This window comes from Mastacembelus armatus, chromosome 20 (assembly GCF_900324485.2).
Source record: "Mastacembelus armatus chromosome 20, fMasArm1.2, whole genome shotgun sequence".
NCBI lineage: Eukaryota > Metazoa > Chordata > Actinopteri > Synbranchiformes > Mastacembelidae > Mastacembelus > Mastacembelus armatus.
In genome coordinates this window covers 2,945,319-2,964,459 of record NC_046652.1, presented here as the reverse complement: position 1 = coordinate 2,964,459, position 19,141 = coordinate 2,945,319, and the positions used below count along the sequence as shown (strand labels likewise).

At 38.6% G+C, this 19,141-nt stretch overlaps 1 protein-coding gene across 1 annotated transcript; it reads left to right on the top strand.

Annotated features, from left to right (window-relative positions):
• The first annotated feature begins 4,543 nt into the window (after window positions 1-4,543).
• LOC113121959 (calcium/calmodulin-dependent 3',5'-cyclic nucleotide phosphodiesterase 1C-like) lies at window positions 4,544-17,951 on the top strand. The gene is made up of 17 exons (XM_026292849.1): window positions 4,544-4,661; window positions 7,393-7,449; window positions 7,613-7,769; window positions 8,778-8,891; window positions 9,081-9,263; window positions 10,159-10,225; window positions 10,656-10,772; window positions 11,518-11,658; window positions 12,031-12,131; window positions 12,329-12,457; window positions 13,085-13,186; window positions 14,278-14,398; window positions 14,635-14,716; window positions 15,586-15,706; window positions 16,357-16,520; window positions 17,274-17,534; window positions 17,791-17,951. Exons 1-17 carry the CDS (start codon window positions 4,577-4,579, stop codon window positions 17,949-17,951), a joined length of 2,163 nt encoding a protein of 720 aa, XP_026148634.1. The 5' UTR covers window positions 4,544-4,576.
• Window positions 17,952-19,141: the final 1,190 nt, after the last annotated feature.

Sequence of the window (19,141 nt, the reverse complement as noted above, 5' to 3'; positions counted from 1 at the left end):
ATAATAAAAACATACCGAAACGTGACAGCAAGTCAAGAAGTGATAAGAGACCAGTCGGAAGTTGATGTCCTGCACATATCTTGTAAAGGCCGTCGTGTGTTTGGCAGCTATAAAGTGGACAGAAGCAGACTGCAGCTGTAGAGAGAGCGAGATCATGTTTGATTAAAGATAGCAATTTCTTTTCTCTTTCTTTATTTGTATTGTTTGAAGTTACTAGCAGATTATAAACATATTATACATTTTTTTTGCTTTACATTAAACCCCTTCACCAACCAGTCCTCTGTATGTAACGCCCCACGTTCACCATCAACTATTTACATTATAAAAACTATGACAATTAAGCTATGTTAGTACTGCATTAATCAATAGTGGAAATGAAAAAGTATAAAAAGTAATTCAAATATTATATATATTTAATATATTCAATAACAGAGGAGTATCTGTGTTTTAAGTGTAAAGGAGACTCTAAAGAGGGGCAAATATGTCAGAAAATATGACTAAATATGAATATATGTTTATACGTCTAATTCTAGAGACAGAAAGGCAAATTGGTCCATCAGCAGACCAATCAGGATGAGAGGGGTGAGCGGTCCAAGACTTGACACAGTTTGCATGGAGAATAGTGGTGTTAATTCCTAAAAGGGCAACGTGAAATAAGATAAGATAAGGTATCCCTAAATTAAAATTTTCATCTGATGATGAGATAGATGAAGGATCAGGTCACACTGATTGTGAATCATCCTCTGATGACCTTCAAAGTGGAGCAGCTTACGGTAGGAGACAACGTGGGTCATCCACCAACCACAGCAATGTTTGCTCAGTTCCCAGTTCCTTGGCACCCAAATTGCTCCTGATAGTCAGACCAGCATTGGCAGCTTGCTGCCATCATGTGTGTGAATGTGTAAATGAGCAGGAAAGTGTAAAGCAATTTGGATAAAAGCCCCATTAAAATGATCTCCCACTAAATTAAATTTTTAAGCCTGTGATGGTAAAATCTGTACACACATGCACACACCTTGTACAGGCACCTCTGTCCTCCTGTGGTGCAGCCAGACATGGTACTCCATTTCTTAATCTGTGAGACCAGGATTTCATAAACCACTTCACATGGTATCTCAAAGTACCTGCATGACAATAACAAACACAGTAACTTTATGTGGTCTTAGGTCCATGCTAGAAAATTGCTGTGTAGATGTGGTGCCATCTAATGGACTTTAGTGGCGAGTGCTGCTCTTTGATTTGAAAGGCTGACTTTATGTTGCTTTTTACATTACAACCACATTTTTGTGGTAGTGTTACATGATAGGGTGATTTTTTTCCATTGTTCTTTTTTTGCACATTATTTTCTTCAACTCAAAGAATAAAATAAAGATCAATTTCTAGGAGAGCTACACAGTTAAATAATTTAATCAGATAAAGATTGGACAGTTTTTCTCTTACCTTCTTTGAGGCAGGGAATCAAAAAATATAATGTCACAGAAACCTGAACAAATTCTCTACTGTCTCAGCCCAGTCCATAGTTTAAAACTCACTACATCTCAGTTTTCATTCACTGTGGCCTGTCATGTGATTTCATTAGCTACTCTATTTAACTGATTAATTTAGCTAACTGCTTATTGCACAGTCATGTGTGCATATTTCTAAATGTAAACATGATTGATTTGACTAGAAGTAACACATAATATAATGTATGTATAATATAATGGCATTTATTACAATAAAATTACCTTTATATAACTTTTGATTTTTTTGTCCCCCAAAGTGGTGTTTGCCTGTTTACCTGCCAGGTATGTAATGTAATGCTATGACACAATAATTTCCTCTAACGTGTCTGTGTGGCTGTTTTTATTACTATTAAGTTACTGGTATTTTCTGCTAATTTCTTTGTGATTCCATGGCCAATTGCACACAGAAAATACCAAAATGTAGTGGGTAGTGGGCTTTGTTGGCATATAGTCTTGCTTCTGTTAAGAGAAAAAAGATGCACCCAGTGAGTCACCTGCTAGCCTTTTCCTGTAGTGACACCCACTGGACAAACTGGTTGTAACAATGTATAAACAGCATGCAGCAATTGTCAGCGTAGATCTGTTCATTATTTTAGTATGTGGTGTGTGATGTCCTCTGTTGGGTTTCCTCATAGGCTATGCCCTTCTTGTGCTTGCATTTATCTTTTTTTTTTGTCAGCTCTAACATCATCATAGTCACAATTACAGAAGCAGTGATAAAAGTAGGTCATATTTAATTCAAGCTCCTAATGGCAATTTGCCAGAGAAGTTTAACAATAATCTGACATGTTAGTGTGAGTCTTCTGTTTATCAATTTAATTCTGAAAGAATATAATATAAAGTGGGGAAATACAGTGATGACTGATGCGTAAGATGATTTGACACAAGTCACTAAAACCTGAACCGGAGACCTTTGTCACATGTGCATAAGCGACTTGACATTTTCGGCTTCACAATGGCCAAATTTACTACAGAACTGTTTCTGGGTTGCACTGTCTTATAAAGCATTGTCTGACCTGATTACCATCGCCTCACTAGTACAGAGGAGAGAAAAATACAGTGATCATTCCAGCAATTAATCAGTATTATCTGTAACAGTTATGAGTCAAATACACAGCTTTTAGCTTTATTATAGAAATTTGCAGTGTTGTTTTAGTAATTTTGCGCAAGAATGAGTTTTGGTTATGAAAACCGAACATAACATGTCTTCTAACAAAAGAAATGCATCATACCATTCAACTTTGCACTGTGCATGGAGAGGTCCGGCGTAGCAAATGTCCGAGGCACCAATAACTAGGAGAACTGTGAGGAACCAGCAAACTGGATGCATTCTGACATAAACTGCTTTAGAAAAGCTCAGTCTGGACACAATACTCACACTAACAGCAGCATCAGTGCTTGAGTTATAAAAGGAGAGGAACAGCAAAAAATCATGGGATCATCATGTGCCTTTCTGAAATGCAAACAGCCTAAATTCAATTTATTTGTGAAGAAGAGACAAGAAAGAATGATTTCAAAGAGATTGGATTTACAGAGGCAACTTGAGGGAGTCTGTAAGACCAGAAGACACACACACTGCTCTCTGTCTCTCCCTTGCTGCTTTTACTGCTGCTGCTATAGTGACCCCTACTGGCGGTATTTCCAGTGTTCAATTTATCTTGTAAATCTTATTTTCACTTAAAATTATATGTACTACGTGTTAAATTCTTCAAAACATCTTTCCTGATGAAATAAATTCTAAAATGTACATTTATTACAACAGCCATTTAGGCTGTTCCGCTCTGAAGAAAGCACACTGCTTCAGTTCTGCTGCGTTGCTCTATGCTCTTGACAACCGTGTCTCAACAAAAGTTGATATGTCACACCTCGTCTCCCATTCCTACCTCAGCAACTGCAAGAAGTAACACATAATAATGAAGTAGTGCAATCAGTAGTGCAAAAACTGTTAACCTCCTCCACCATGTCAGCTCTGGACAGCCTGCTATGTTCCACTCATGGGCGAGCATTCATGGGTGTGACTTCTCTGTCACAGTGGTGTCTGCTTTCAAAAAAGAAGAACTAAATAGTACAGCACTAATTAGTTATTCCTTTTGTGGAGTGTTAAAAAGGTTTTGTTTCAATTTATTGCAACATCTCTGCACTTGACCCTGGTCAAGGAAAAACTGGACTTCCCAGGGATGGAAGCAGGGTCTGACCTGGTCAATATTTGGATTGGAGGCTACCTTGTTGCAAGGACTGGACAACCTGCCAGAAACTTGTCCCTGTAAAAACTTCACTGATGCAGAACAGGAGAGCTGACATGAAGAACCTTTGTCACGTCATAATGCTTCATTGTTTTTTATTTGACTACAACATAAAGCTCAACTTGTACATGTCAGTGGTGTCTATTTTTCACTTAAATTAAAATTAAAATCAGGGTTTGGGATTTTTGACATTTCTTCATAGCAAGAAGGTCCTGGGTTCGCAACCCAGCCTTTCTGTGTGGAGTTTGCAAACTTCCTCATTCAGTGAGTGAATTTAGTAAGGCAAGTAAGGGCAGATTTACAAACATGGACATGTTAACATAGTTCAGAGCCCTAAAGGAAACATGGAAAGAGCAGGTGAAACAGTTTTATGGGCTTTATGGTGAAACAAAGGGAAAGAGATGGAGATGGGGCAAGAAACAGGAAGCTGTTAAGGAGGAGACTAATCAAGTGGATAGAAGTGAGGATGGCCACAAACTAAACCAGTGGGTGAAAAGAGCCATATATGTTCTGTGAATCAGCTGTGAATGGTGGAGGTAAGAGAGAAGCAGAAGCGTCAGAGAAGCTATTGCGTGTGCTCCTGCATGATCACAGTGGCCTTGGGGGAAAAGAGAAGGAAAGAGGAGGCCAGCATTCCTCTTGAACATTACTGCTGAAAGCGCCGCAGCACTTCCAGTCTCCAGCGGGACTACAGACACTGCCAGGGTTACCGCCACCAGGGGGAACAACCTCTGGGTTCACTTCTCTCCTGGGAAACAGTGCTGTGCTCTCTCTTCACACTCATACACTGACAGACAGCAAGCAGAGCAGTGCACATCAAGAGCCACGATGACAGAACCAATGTCTAAAAAACAGGGATTTAAAAAGTGTCGTAGTGCCACTTTCAGCATTGATGGCTTCAGCTTCACCATCGGTAAGAGACTCTTTGTTTTAGTGTAGTAATCTGTGTGTGTGTGTGTGTGTGTGTGTGTGTGTGTGTGTGTGTGTGTGGGAGAGAGAGAGAGAAAATGGGAAAAAGAACAGTTTTTGCTCAATGGATGGTGAACTTAGGATTCATTATATTTGATTGTAGAGAAGTGGTACTTACTCTCCTGGTACATTTTACTCCATCTATAACCTCTTACACTCTGATAAAATATGAATGTGAGATCCAGATACTTTATCACAACAGCTGGAGTGAAAGAGTTCTGACCAACCAATACTTTGGTCAGAGATAGAAGGAGAATGAAGGCAGAATGAGCCACGGAGCAGGAGTTTACAGTTAGGGACCTGGAAGTCTATTGATTACTACACAAACCTACCTGTACATACATGGGTATTTCTGATAGGGCTTGCCAATCACAGCTACTGTAAAAGTTATCTACCCCAGAAGCAGTTAGTTCATGTGCCCATGTTTCATTCACTCACTTGGTTTTCGTGTGTATATTACATCAGGAATTTCATCTTTAAAAACCTCTTGTTTCAGTCAGAGATGGAGACAACAAAAACTTGTAGTCAGAGAGTTTGGACAATAGAGAAGTTGCCCAGATAAACTTGGTACCATTAGTTTGGGTGTAGTAAATTTGAGCAGACACTTCAGGGAAATACTAATAATGGTGTTGTAGCAGACGGACCAATCATCACCTGGATTAAAGCCGTTGCTGCATAAAAAGCACATGTCACAATAAAAACACACTAAACTTGTAAATGTTACGGCGTGGTGTGCACTAGGCACACTTAATATTACCATGACACATGTCAATCATAATGTTATACTTTTGTTGTCTCTGGCACTTTATTCATTTGTCATGTCTCCAAGTGACATTGACAATGATGATGAGGTTCCTGGGGAACATATTAGCGTTCTCTGGTGGCTCTCCTCCTTGCTGAAACAAAATATTCTTTGAAAGTTTTTTTTCTCAGTAAGTTGCATAAAATGTCTTTGCTAATTTATGGCAAATTGCTTCACCCATTGTTGAAGAATTTAACCCACTGCCATAGTAGGATGAAGCTCTGTAGTCCAGTACACTCAATGTAAACAGCACAAATAGGAAGACCCATCTTTCATGTTAACAGCAGTGCAGTGTCATCTTGCAATCACGAGTGTGAGGGAGTCACCATGCGAGAAGAATCAAGATGACAATGCTTGTTAGCGTTACACTTCTAAATACTAAGTGTAAATACAAAGGCCTGTGATCAAATGTCATTGCGCACAGAACATGTGAAAAATACAGACTGGAATTCAGAATCAGGTCTGCCTCTCTTTTTCCACTACCAGTCTCTTTTCTTTTAAAATGTATTTTAAAACACTTTGATGCTTTTTTTTACCTCAAATGTTAAACCCCCAAAACTTTCTCTGCTGCAGTTGTTGGTGCTTTTTGAACTTTTAGAACTTGGTAAAGGCCTTTAGTAAATATAAAATTATACCCCATATCTATATGACAAAATTATTCTATGTCATTACCAAACAAATCAACTCATATGAGCATTTTTTTATCTATCACTGTTAATACTAAGATGTGATTATTATCAGCTACAATGTGCTATTTATTGATTTATACTGATTATTTGATATACAAAAAGGTGCCTGTATAGATTCGATAGTGTCATCCTGTTTTAGTTAATGCAGTTAGAGCTGTTCTACTGTTTATTGTTCTCATGTACTCTATAAAAGCAGAGTGGGCATCAAAATATAGAATAAATATTATTGTGAATAAGGAAAATGTCTGTATTCGCATTAGTAGAACAGAAGGCCATGCAGTTTTACAGTGTATGTGTGTGTGTGTGTGTGTGTGTGTGTGTATTTATTTACAGGCTGCTGTCTCTACAGCAACCAGAAGAGATAGGAAATGACTGTGACATCATTTTGACTGGTGCAAATAAATGTTTGTGTGTGTGTGTGTGTGCATGTGCGTGTGCATGTGTGTTGTCAGTTGTTAGGTTGCTGTGCTCAGGGAGTCATTATCACTAATGAAGTGCCCTCTGTCACAGAGCGTAATCTGGCTGTTCTTTATCTCCAATTCTCTCCCCAAGTCCAGCTGCCGTCTTGTGTATCCCTCAGCCACTTTTACATACACACACACTATTCATTTGCATTTTTGGTGTCCTCCGTTTAAAAACCATGCGGCTCAGGTGTTCTCCTGATTCATCAGTACTTATCATGTTACATTTCCTTACTTACTTTTATATTCTTTTGTATGCATGTATAAACATTTGTTTAGTTTTTTAATTGGTCAGGCTATGATCTGAGGTGGTATATTTTGTGTAATGTATTATAGACCACTAAGGTTATGAAATTAAATGAAATTAAATGAATGAAACCTTAGACCAGTGCAACTTGGGTTTTTTTTTTTTTTTTTTAAATTCAGTCAGTAATTCAGTCCCGCACACCCAAACATGTGATTTCAAGCACGGTGGCTGAGTAGACCTCTGCACTGGTTGAAGTTGGGCAATTAAAATTCACCAGGTTACCAAGTAAATGTTCTAATAAGAAGAATAAAGGTCCAGATTGACCCATATGCAAGAGGAGATTGTGAGCAATGTCAATTAAACACATTCCAATGCAGATTTGACCAGAGATTTGATTAGAAAATAAGTGAAAAAAGCAATTCACATTATCACTAACATTAAAAAAATGAAAGAAATTTAAATTTCTCTATTTCCAGTTGCCAATAAGGAGGAGGCAGGGAAAGCCAACAGCCATAAACTGGCCCAGATGACACGTGAGTTCACCAAAGTTATCATTGTTTTCAATTACAAATTCAGCTCTGGAAATTCATCAGTTACTACCATGAGGTGTGTTATAGAAGGATTTATGATGTGGTGGTGAGAAACCTGTAAAAGCAAGCAAAGGATTTTTGTTTGTTGTTGTTGGAAACCCTTTAGGTTCACGGTCCCAGAATGTGCTGTGGCCCACAGCAGACAACACTAGTGTCACTGACCACAGAGGAATACTCACTGACACCCGCAGTCCTGAGGAGATCCTGGCTGATGAGCTGCCAGTCCCGGATGCACCAGACGCCATGGAGAAGATTGCCATCAGGTCACACGTACACACACTAACTTGTATTTTGATCTTTATCTGGACATTCATTGACATATTTCATTCCCCAGACCCTTACTCTAACCTAACCTATCACAACTACCGTAAATGCCTAACCTCAACCCTTTCCCAACCCTAAAACACTGTTTATTTCAGTTCACTGATAGACGGAGTCATACTCTATCTGATGACTCCACTCTAAATCTACAGTACTGTGTTATCTGCACAGATGAACATTTAGTTGCTTTTTTGTAGTGTTAAAAAAACATTAAATTCATCTGTTAAATGCCAAACATATAAAAAATACAGTTTTCTCCTTAGAGTGGCAAATGTATTGGAAATTAGCTAGGATTATGAGATTCTGTGAACAATATATATTATATTTTGCGTTGAAGGTACTAAGAAGATGTCCTCAGTAAATAGGCCCATAATTATAGTGTTGCTGGCATTAGAGGAAAGCAAAGGAGGTTGTCAAAATATGTTCTAAAAATATATGGCGCTATATTTTCTAGATCACGTTAGATGGACTGACGTGGCAGTTCTGGCTGTTTCGGTCTCCATGTCACCTCCAGAGAATGAACGTATTATTAAATAGCTTGGTATTTTACTTTGTGGTGAAATAAATATCACACATCATTAGAATATTTAGCTTCATTTCACTGCCTTGGCAACATTTCCAGTTCACTTCCTGCACTAACACTGAGGTTCCCTGGAGGTGCATAGATTCTCTTGTCAAGTTTGTTTTAATTAGTCCCAAATTAGGTGTGAAAAGTGGCTTTATGGTACTGGACCGATTTTACAAATTAGTGGCAGATAAATTTATTTGATTTTAAAAAGTAATTCAAACTAAATATACTTCTATCAGACTGTAACCGCAATGTTTTATAATGTCTATTATTATAACACTGTATACTTCGTTCTCTCCCTGACCTCTGAGTCTACACCTCAATTCAATTGTTTAAATGAAGTGTTACCTTGTGAGGACGCTGAGGACGCTTTGTGTTACAGGTTGCGATGTCTTGTAAAGCTGCTGGAAAGGGGTGAGGCGTCTGTGGTGGACCTAAAGAAAAATCTGGAGTATGCCGCCTCAGTCCTTGAAAATCTATGCATGGAGGAAACCAGGCATGGAGCTTTCTGCTTATTTCTGTTTTTATTAAACAATACTTAACCACTTCAATGCCAAACATTTTGTTACCTTGCCATTGGAAAAACCCAAAATCATGAATGTCATGTAAATGCCACATTAACTGCAAACTCAAGGAAATGTTGTTGATTGAGTTTCAAATTTCTGTGAACTTGCCTCTCCCACAGGCAGGTGGTACAGCCAGAGGATGAGCTGAGTGACATCCAGTCTGACTCGGTACCATCACAGGTTCGTGACTGGCTGGCAACCACTTTTACCCGGCAGAGGGCCCTGAGGATGCGTCGCAGTGAAGACAAGCCTCGCTTCCGCAGTATTGTCCATGCAGTGCAGGCCGGCATCTTTGTGGAGAGGTTTGGGAGTTTGGTGTACTTTTGCTTTGTTTTGGTGGGTCTCATGAGGTTTGGTTTACAACTTTCCATGCTTTATATATTGACCTGCTATATTTTTTTTTCAGTTATATTCAACTATTATTTTATCTGATCATTATGGTGATTATTTGAGAAATATGGCTGATTGTTCATAACAAGATTCAGTTCTTTTTCCTGAAAACAAAAACTTAAATATAAACATAAGCAAGAAGAACCTGCTCTGTGGTACAAGTAATCAGATGGCTTTGAAAAGGATCTCTCTGATATTGACAGTGATCAGTAATGAATGATATCTTGAGCTAAGAAACTGTTTCAAGAGTTAAGGACCAGACTCCATTGGCTAGGTCAATGGATGACTTGTCTCACAAGACAGGAATCTGAGTACAGGTGATTGGGTTTGGCTCTTCTCTACTTTCATCTTCAACTTCCCTAGTAATTGGTTAATCTCTTTAATCCATCTAATTCATTCTCTGACTCTGGCACAGAGTTAAAGATGGGAAGCTCAGGGATAGTGATGCACAAAGGGTAAATGAGGGAGCAACTCTGCGATACCCGGTGGCAGAAAAGAGCAGTAATAATTAGCATGTTGGACTTCATAAGGATGAAAGATACTTCAACACTCCTGCGGGGGAGCAGAAGCAAACTGATGATTACTTCAGACTATTTTCTCCCACAGGCTAAAACTACATATGTTTCAATTTCTCAAATGTGTCTGACTCTGTCTTGAAACGTTTCTACTGATTTGTCTGATATTATATTTTGGAAATATTTACCAATTCCAAAGTAATGTTTTCATTCTTACTATACCAGACAGTCATTTTCAACGTACATTCAATTCTGTTTTGTGGTGTGTGTCTGTGTATTATGTCTATGACAGGATGTTCAGACGAAACTCCAACATGGCTGGTTTCAGTTATCCCGCAAATGTCATCACAGCTCTTAAGGTATTGATCTGTAATTCTGCTTGTGTGTATTAGTCAATGTTGTCAAACATTACATTATAGAGAAATAGAACAGATTTTTCTAATGCAGTTTCAGCCTGTGTGCTACACACTTTTCTTTTGTTTCTGGATTTCAGTAATAATTAGCAGCAGTCATGTTACCTTAGTCAGATAAGTAGACAAAATCAGGTTGCAGTTTGAAGGGAAAATCTGGAGACTTGATAAGGAAGAAAACACGTGGTGGACTAGGCATGTGACAATGTTGTGTCTGTTGCATCTACATATACATGCGGTCCACAAAACATCCATACATTTTTTTTTTGTATTTAAAACAAACAAAACTAGGTACAGCAAAAGTAGGTACCATAGCAACACACAGATGAACATGCACTGTATGTTGATGTACTAATGAAACTGTATGTATCTTTTCTAGCATGTGAACATGTGGTCCTTCGATGTGTTTGCACTGAATGATACTAGTGGAGACCACGCTCTGAAATTTGTCTTCTATGAGCTGCTCACCAGATATGATTTGATCAATCGATTCAAGGTACACTAACAGGCCACTTATATTGCCTTTCTAAGTTGCTTCTGTGTGATTGTTCGTCATATATGTATAAATCAATGTCCATTTCAAATATCTGGTTTATTTGTCATGGAGGTCCTTCATTGATCAGCCACAACATCAAAACCACTGGCAGGTTAAAGTGAATAACATTGATTATCTCATTAAAAAGGATCTGAGCATCTTTGACAACAGCCAAATTGTGATGGCTAAATGTCTGGGTCAGACCATTCCCAAAACAATGGGTTTTGTGGGGTTCCAGTTACACAGGGGCCAGTAGCTACCAAAAATGGTCTAAGTAATGACAATCGGTGATCTGATGATAAAAGTCATGGTTGCCCAAGGCTCATTGATATACATGGGGTGTAAAGCCTGGTCTGATCTGACAGAAGAGCTATTGGCCAAACAACAAACTCTTCATTCTGGATTTGTAGCTGACAGTTTAGACTTGTCACAGCCAACAAATGCACTCCACTCTTACCTTGTAGTTTCCAGCGGAACATTTCATCATTATGTTTTGTTAAATTCTCTGTTAAATTTTTACATGAGGACAACACATTTAGGACTACTGGTCATCTGGTATTTGGTTTTACTGCATCAAAACTTTAAATGTCCATGAGTTTGATACACTAAAATCAGTGGAGTAGGCCTACTCTTCCATACCTCTCATTTTATAGGCACACAAAATATCACATTTGTCATCAGGCTTTTATTGTTTTGCCTCTGTTAGGTCCCTGTTTCTGCTCTTTTGGTCTTTTTGGACTCATTGGAGATGGGATACAGCAAATACAAGAACCCCTACCACAACCTGATGCATGCTGCTGATGTCACACAGACCATCCATTACCTGCTTGTCAATACTGGCATGGTGGTAAGACTGGTGCTGGGTTAATGCCAATGCATATGTTTTTGAAAGTTAAGGAACAGGAGTCTTTTTTCAGTAAGACTATAAAATAATGAAGACCTGTATGAGAGACTACAGGAAGTGATATTTTTAAAAAATGTAGGTGTATCACTATCAATATGTTTTATTATACGTATAAGAAGTGTTGTGGACATTGAGCCATTTGAGTCCATCAACCTTTGAAACTGCAATACTAAATTTGTGGGGACAGAAAAACAGCTGAATTTGAAGGTCTCACTGTGGCACTGTGAACCCCCACATTTCTTGAAGTTAGTACTGTTTATATCGTTTGTGTTTTCCCCCCAAATGTCCCTTTTCTCTCTCTACTGTATCTCCCAGAACTGGCTAACTGAGCTGGAGATCTTTGCCATTATTTTTGCCGCTGCCATCCATGACTTTGAACATACAGGGACCACCAATAACTTCCACATTCAGACCAGGTAATTTCCACTCAGCAATATGTATGTCACTGCACCTGATGATGACATTAAAAAAATAAAACAGTGAAAGTGAAAAGACCATTACAAAAATAGTGAAACTTGATTGTGTTTTTTTCCAGTGATGGTTGTGGTGGGGGGAATTATTATTATTATTGTCTTTTTTCTAAGACATGCCTTATGATGAATGGGATTTGCAGGTCAGAAACAGCCATGCTGTACAATGACCGAGCTGTTCAGGAGAACCATCATGTCAGCGCTGCCTACCGTCTTCTGCAAGATGATGCTGAAATGAACATCCTCTCTAATCTTTCCAAAGATGACTGGAGGTGAGAAGAAACATGTCTGCAGAGTCACAGTGTCTGCTCTGTGAGGCTGCCATCCACAATGGCAAGCACATATTATTAGATTAAGCATGCCATGACATGTGTCATGTTAAGTTGTGTATACTTGCAGATTGCTGTAGATGAAGGTCATATTATATTTTCAAATGAATTTATGCAAAAAACCGAGTCATTCCAAAGAAAGATAGAATTGAATAGGAGTAAGTCAACAGAAAAGGGTCTTCCTTACAGCTGTACCTTTAGGTAAATGCTCACAGTAGCATGGTAACATGGGCAGAGGGATTATGTTGTTCATCCATCCATCCATCCATCCATTTTCTATACCCGCTTATTTCTTAACCAGGGTCTATGGGCAATTTAGAGTCACCAATCAACCTAACATGCATGTTTTTGGACTGTGGGAGGAAAGAGTATATGTTCATGTTTAGTAAATTATATTTTTCATGTTCAACAGCTTCATTTTGATTGTTATAATATTAACATTTCCTGATATGGCAAAAAAACACAAATTACAGTTGAGGTTAGAAAATACATCTAAACTAAAATGTTGGACAACTTTTTTCTTCTACTGTGATAATTGTTTCAATATTTCATTCTTATTCACTCTTTCAGAGAATTTAGGACTCTGGTAGTGGAGATGGTCTTGGCCACTGACATGTCCTGCCACTTTCAGCAGATCAAAGTCATGAAGGGCCTCCTGCAGCAGCCTGAGGAGTGAGTGGTGGACTGCGTTTCTGAGTCAGTGTCACTTCTGTTGACAATAAAGTGGGAAAGTCATTCATATTTCCGTATGTAGTTTAGTTATATGTAAGTGTAATTTCTAGCAAATTGAGTTGGTTCTGGGTTTTCTCATTGATGAAAAACAGGAAGGTGTGCCATTCAGGTCACATATATCTACTGTAACATATATTATTCAGATTTACTGGCTGTTTTATGCCAAAAGCTACTTAAGATCATCTGTTTGGCTCATTTCTATTTCAACATGACAAAGACCAGGCACAGATTTAATTGGTATATACCCACAGATAGAAAACTTACTTCAGCTTTGGCAACAACTAATGCAACAACTCATCTAATCTATGAGCTTTATATGAAATTAAACAATATCATAGTTTTAGCAGAGATTACACTAAAACATGCATTTTATAAACTGCTTTTGAAAAATGTAAGTAAAACTTTGTAAGTTGCACCTCTTGTTTCAAAATGTAATATGTCATCTGTTAACCACAACGAAATGGAAAAAAAATGTTGCAGGTGTGCTTGCTGTGTTATGTGTAAATTACATTTTTAATATTTTAGCTGCCGTGTGACATCTGATTTTAGACACTAAAGGAGACACAGTACATTTTCAATGTGGGTCACTTTGCAAATGCAGCCTTAGATAGAAGAGCACATGGCTGTGTCAGATGATTTTTGGTGATCAGAAATTCATGTGGTGTTCCTGTACAACACAACCTCCAGCAGGTATATCATTCTTTTTAAACCTCGTCAGCACATGCAAAATATCAAAATCATTCTGACTTGTACGAAAACACCTGCATGCAGGCAGTGCTGCGGGCTCATCTGTGTGGTCACAGCAGTTCAAGAGGCGAGCCAACCTCTCCCCTGTTCACAATAGTAGCATGCCACCTGTCACCAGCATGTCATGAAACGCGCATTTATAATACTATTTTATTAAACATGGCTGAGTGTGATATGAGCTACCAATTTCAGGAACAAGAAAGTACTTTTCTTTAGCATTTGGAAAGCAGCAGGTGATGTAATTTACAGCAGCTCTACAGTGACTACTTGTGCTGTATTTGCAGGATCGACAAACCAAAGGCTTTGTCCCTGTTGCTGCACACTGCTGACATCAGCCACCCTGCCAAACGCTGGGACCTCCACCATCGCTGGACCACATCTCTGCTGGAAGAGTTCTTCGAACAGGTAGTCATTAAGAACTCATCAGGTCGAGCTTACTACTCTGGTGCTTTTTAATAAAGCAATGTTAGTGGATTAAGCTAGATAAATGTAATTCATGCAACATATCATCATAACACTGACTCACTATTTGTACACAATGCTACTATTAACAAGAGTACATGGAAGTGACAGTAAATTTAAATTCATCTTTTCATAGCATAGTCATAGTATACTGACAGTACTTTGTCATTTATTTTCAGGGAGATAAAGAAGAAGAGTTAGGTCTACCATTCTCCCCTCTCTGTGACCGCAAATCCACCATGGTGCCCCAATCCCAGATCGGTAAAATGCACTAATGAAATTAATGCAGCTCAATATAGAATTCACCTGGCTTCCATTTTAGTATATTTAACACCACAAGTCCATATGATTCACACTCAGTATTTCTGCATTTAACACTTTTGTGGAAGAAGTCCAATTTATTCTTCTAGTATTTAACCAGTGTATGATTAGGGTTCCCAGTGTGAGTGTGTGAGCTTGTCTGTCTTTGTGTGTCTCTATGTGGCCCTGTGATGGACTGGTGACCTGTCCAGGGTGTACCCCTGCCTTTCACCCGAGAGAGAGCTGGGATAGGCTCCAGCAGATCCCTGTGACCCTGACTTTCAGGAAAAAGCGGGTATAGAAGATGGATGGATGGATGAATGATTAGGGTTCCCAGCACAGATAAAATAAAATGTAATTAGAAGAATGTATTATTTCTGGGCCCAGGAAAAAGACTCCACATGTCAGCAACAATATAGAAGGTGTTTAACTTCTCTTACACCAAACTATATATAATGAGCACAAAGTCAATTACTTCTTGTACAAAAATCAGTATCTGGGTGAAGGATTAGTCAGTTTATGAGTTATTAACAAAGACAGTAACTCCACAATCATTCATTCACATTTCAGTGAAATATATTAAAGTTGTCCCCATTCTTGAAACTAATAGTAACATCAGATTATATAGATGGTTTACAGAGTTCATCTAACATAAGGTAAAAACTAAAAACCATAAACTAAAATCTCAACAAATTCACTAAATAAGGGCCTATATGTATCAAGTAATGTACATATATTGTTTGAGAATATAAAACAGTTTAAGTTCTGCTTCAAGCAATTAAATTAACTGGTACTTAAAAATTAATTATGTGATTGTGTGATTCCTCCAGGATTCATTGACTTTATTGTGGAGCCAACATTTACTGTGGTGACGGACATGATTCAGAAGATTGTGTCATCAATTAAAGATGATGGATCTCATGATGGATCAACTGGCCTCAGACGCTCTAGGTGACAACACAGTATGATAGTCTGTGTGACACTCTTGATCCTCACATTGTTAGACAACACTGATATTATTATGAAACAATAAAACTTTCAGACACAACTGACAGCTGTTTCGATGATGATGCTATGACTAAATCAAAAAGTCACTCACTTTACCTATCCATAGAATTGCACAGGTGTAATACTACCATGCCCTGCCACTCTAAACCTTAAAAGTAAGTCCTGTGTGAGGATGTTGTGGGATTTTCATCAGCTTTGTACCTGAATAAAAGTCTGGCACACCCACGGCCCACTCTCACAGGTGGTCTCACTTATCTCAGCTGATTAAAGGACCTTTCAGACTGTTTTTCATAGAGAGCTCCCTCACTCTCCTTTAATATTCTTACCTGTACATCTTGGTTTGACTGTAAGCTATAAAGATGTAGTTCATATTCAAGTGTTACTATAATTTGTAACTGGCACATTTAAAAGAATAGATGCAGATTTCTTCAGCAGTAATAGCCTTATTCTGGATTTAGCAGTACAAATACAATTCAGTCGGGGGCGGGCAGCTGGAGAGTGCTGGAGGCCCCCCCCCCCCCCCCCCCCCCCCGCCACCCACCCTGAATATTTGTGTGTATGTGTTGTAATCGTGCATCTCTATCTGTCAACAGTGTCAATAGTATTAATGGAAGTGATGAGAGGAATTCCAGTGTGAAGAGCACAGGCTCAGAGACCAGCTGCTCTATGACCAGACTGGACGTCAATAACTTCAAGGCCGCATGGACCCAAGAGGTTTTACGCAACAGGGGACTATGGAAGGCCAAGGCAGACAAAGGTAGCTACACTGACTTTTATTCCAGGTCAATCTTTTTTGTGTGCTTATTTGTCTTTTATGTGTGTTGCAGTGGTTAGGATTTCTAAGAAGAGCCATATTAACTGTATAGTGATTGTGTAGTGTCCACCATGACATGTGAGTGTGCGGATACAGGCTGCATGAGTGCAAAAAGGGGAGATGACATTTATAGATGGCATTTTGTCAGTTACAAAGGATATATTGACATCAGCTTTGGGAGTGAAAACACAACAATAATGACCACTCAGAGCACATACATACAGTACTATATATGTACTTTTTTGCCCTGATGAGGATGCTGCCACTTAACTTCTAGTCTCTCCAGGTTTTAACTGTGTCCTATTTACATCATACTACTGTAACTTTTTCCAAAAATAGCTCCTACAGTAGTGTCATTTTTTTTTTTTAGCATTAGCTATGATAACAACACAAGTGCTAATACATGCAAAGGATCCACTACTATATCCTCAGTTAGCCTTAACATACATGACCAAACTCAACCACCATGTGGCAGCACCAGGTCAGCGCACCTGAATACAACAATGTCCTGTTTCTTTCAAAAGCATTACTACTTTTCTCGTTCAACACATTCCCACAACCATACCCTGAGCTCTTTTGAAGTCTGCCTTATTTAGTGTGTGTTATGGCACATGACAAATGTAAAATGAAGCAGATATTTGTATATATTAATGTATGTGTGTCTGTCTGACTGTGTCTTTATGTGTTTGCCGTTAGAAATGGAAGAAAAGGGCAACAATAAGACCGAAGGGGAAAACAAGTCAAGCACAACTGTTGACAAAGATGATCCAGGTCCGGAAAAAACGAAAACACATGTGAAAGGACAAGACGTGGTGCAAAACCAGAAGCAGAAGGATGTTCAACAACCTACTGTGGAGGAAGGAGGTAATCTACGAGGAGCTACAAGCTCCTTGAATGGATCGAGCCAAAATGGCACAGTCAGCCATGGCAGCAAGGCAGAGAACCAGAATCATAATGGTATGTAATATATGGCTTTTAGAAAAAGCAATGAAAAGCTCCTATATGAATAATCATACATGATCTAACCAAGTACATTTAATAAAATACTTTACTTAGAATTTACAATTTTAAAGTATTTGTACTGTGCTTGATTAGTAGTAGTTGTACCTTCAGAAAACTGCAAAGTTTTTAATGCCACTAAAATGAAACTTCACAAACACACACAGACATACTGCTCAGAGACTAGAATGTGATTCCATAAATATATCTGCAGATCTCGCACCTGACTACCCTGTGATCGATTACTGCAAAAGACCCAGCTACTGTGCTAGCTCCTACCGGCTGATCAAGTCTAAGGTCACTGAGATACAGCTCATTGATGCCAGAGGAAAAGCCAGGAGACTGCAGCGCATCACCCTGCGTCGTCGAAAGTGACCAATAATATGGTGTAACATCAAAAAAAGCTATAATGTGACTGTCTTTGTTTACATTTGCGTACTGTGGCTCTACATGCTGCTGAATTATTATTGCTGTAAACTGATGACTTTTAGTCAAATTATTTTTATGTGACATTTAAACAGATCCTAAATGTTATTACATTGACAAAGGCACTTGTTGACTATAATTGTACACTGAAAACAAAAGTGAGTGGTGCATGAACTCTAATGAAGCAACATGCTTTCAGACATGCACTTGAACGTCGCTAGACATTATCCTGGTGAGCTGTATGGAAAAATGCAATTGTCCAAGCAGGGGAGGATCTACAGGGGGACAGGAGAGGGCAGCTGCCTCCTGCTACTGTACGGTTTTATTTAATTAAGGAAAACGAGACTTTCACTCATCTCTACTTCTGCCATTTTTGTCTCTGAAACTTCTCACTGTGTCTCCATGTGCTGTAACTAATCAAAAATTATGTTCATTGTCAACTATTTTAATAATCGATTCTTATTTTCCAGTCAAATCATACTTAATGTCATTAATTCCTTGATGTTCTCTTTACTTGTTTCTGTGGGAGTTTAGTGCTGAGCACACCGCCCCGATGAAAAGTGTTTGTATTGTGGTATTGTTTAATTTTGACAGACTCTGCTTTTGGCCTGCTATTACTAATATTTACCAATAGAAATGACACATCGCCCTCACACAATAAGAATTTATTTTAACAATCTAATAAAACAAGATGGATGAAACGTTGAAAATATATGAATGCACATAAAGTAAAATTGTGTGGGGGTATTCTAAAGTAATCAAAACAAAATAAATAAGCATGTGAACTGGCTTATTTGAATAGAACCATGCTGCTTCGTGAGTTTCCATATATTTAACCTAAAGTAAATGGCTGGTCATTTTCTGTTTTTGTTACATTCCAAAAATCCCATACAGACTAAAATGATTTTTGCATAGCCTACTCACTGTGAATCCAGAACCTGGTTTACCTTATTCATCTGTACTGCAGACATCACTTTACTAATAAAGATACAACAGTGAGTCATGACGCTGCACTAGGTGACGTCTCATTATTAAAGACGCTTCTATGTGTCAGCCCTGTGACGGACTGGTGACATGTCCAGGGTGTACCTCACTTTTCACCCAATTACAGCTGGGACTGGCTCCAGCCCCCTCTGAGC

Excerpts from the sequence above, each read along its gene's own strand:
- LOC113121959 (XM_026292849.1), top strand. The coding sequence starts at position 4,577 with ATGACAGAACCAATGTCTAAAAAACAGGGATTTAAAAAGTGTCGTAGT. Across the intron at positions 9,264-10,158 it reads GCCGGCATCTTTGTGGAGAG|GATGTTCAGACGAAACTCCA; the intron begins GTTTGGGAGTTT and ends TGTCTATGACAG. Across the intron at positions 12,132-12,328 it reads AACTTCCACATTCAGACCAG|GTCAGAAACAGCCATGCTGT; the intron begins GTAATTTCCACT and ends TGGGATTTGCAG.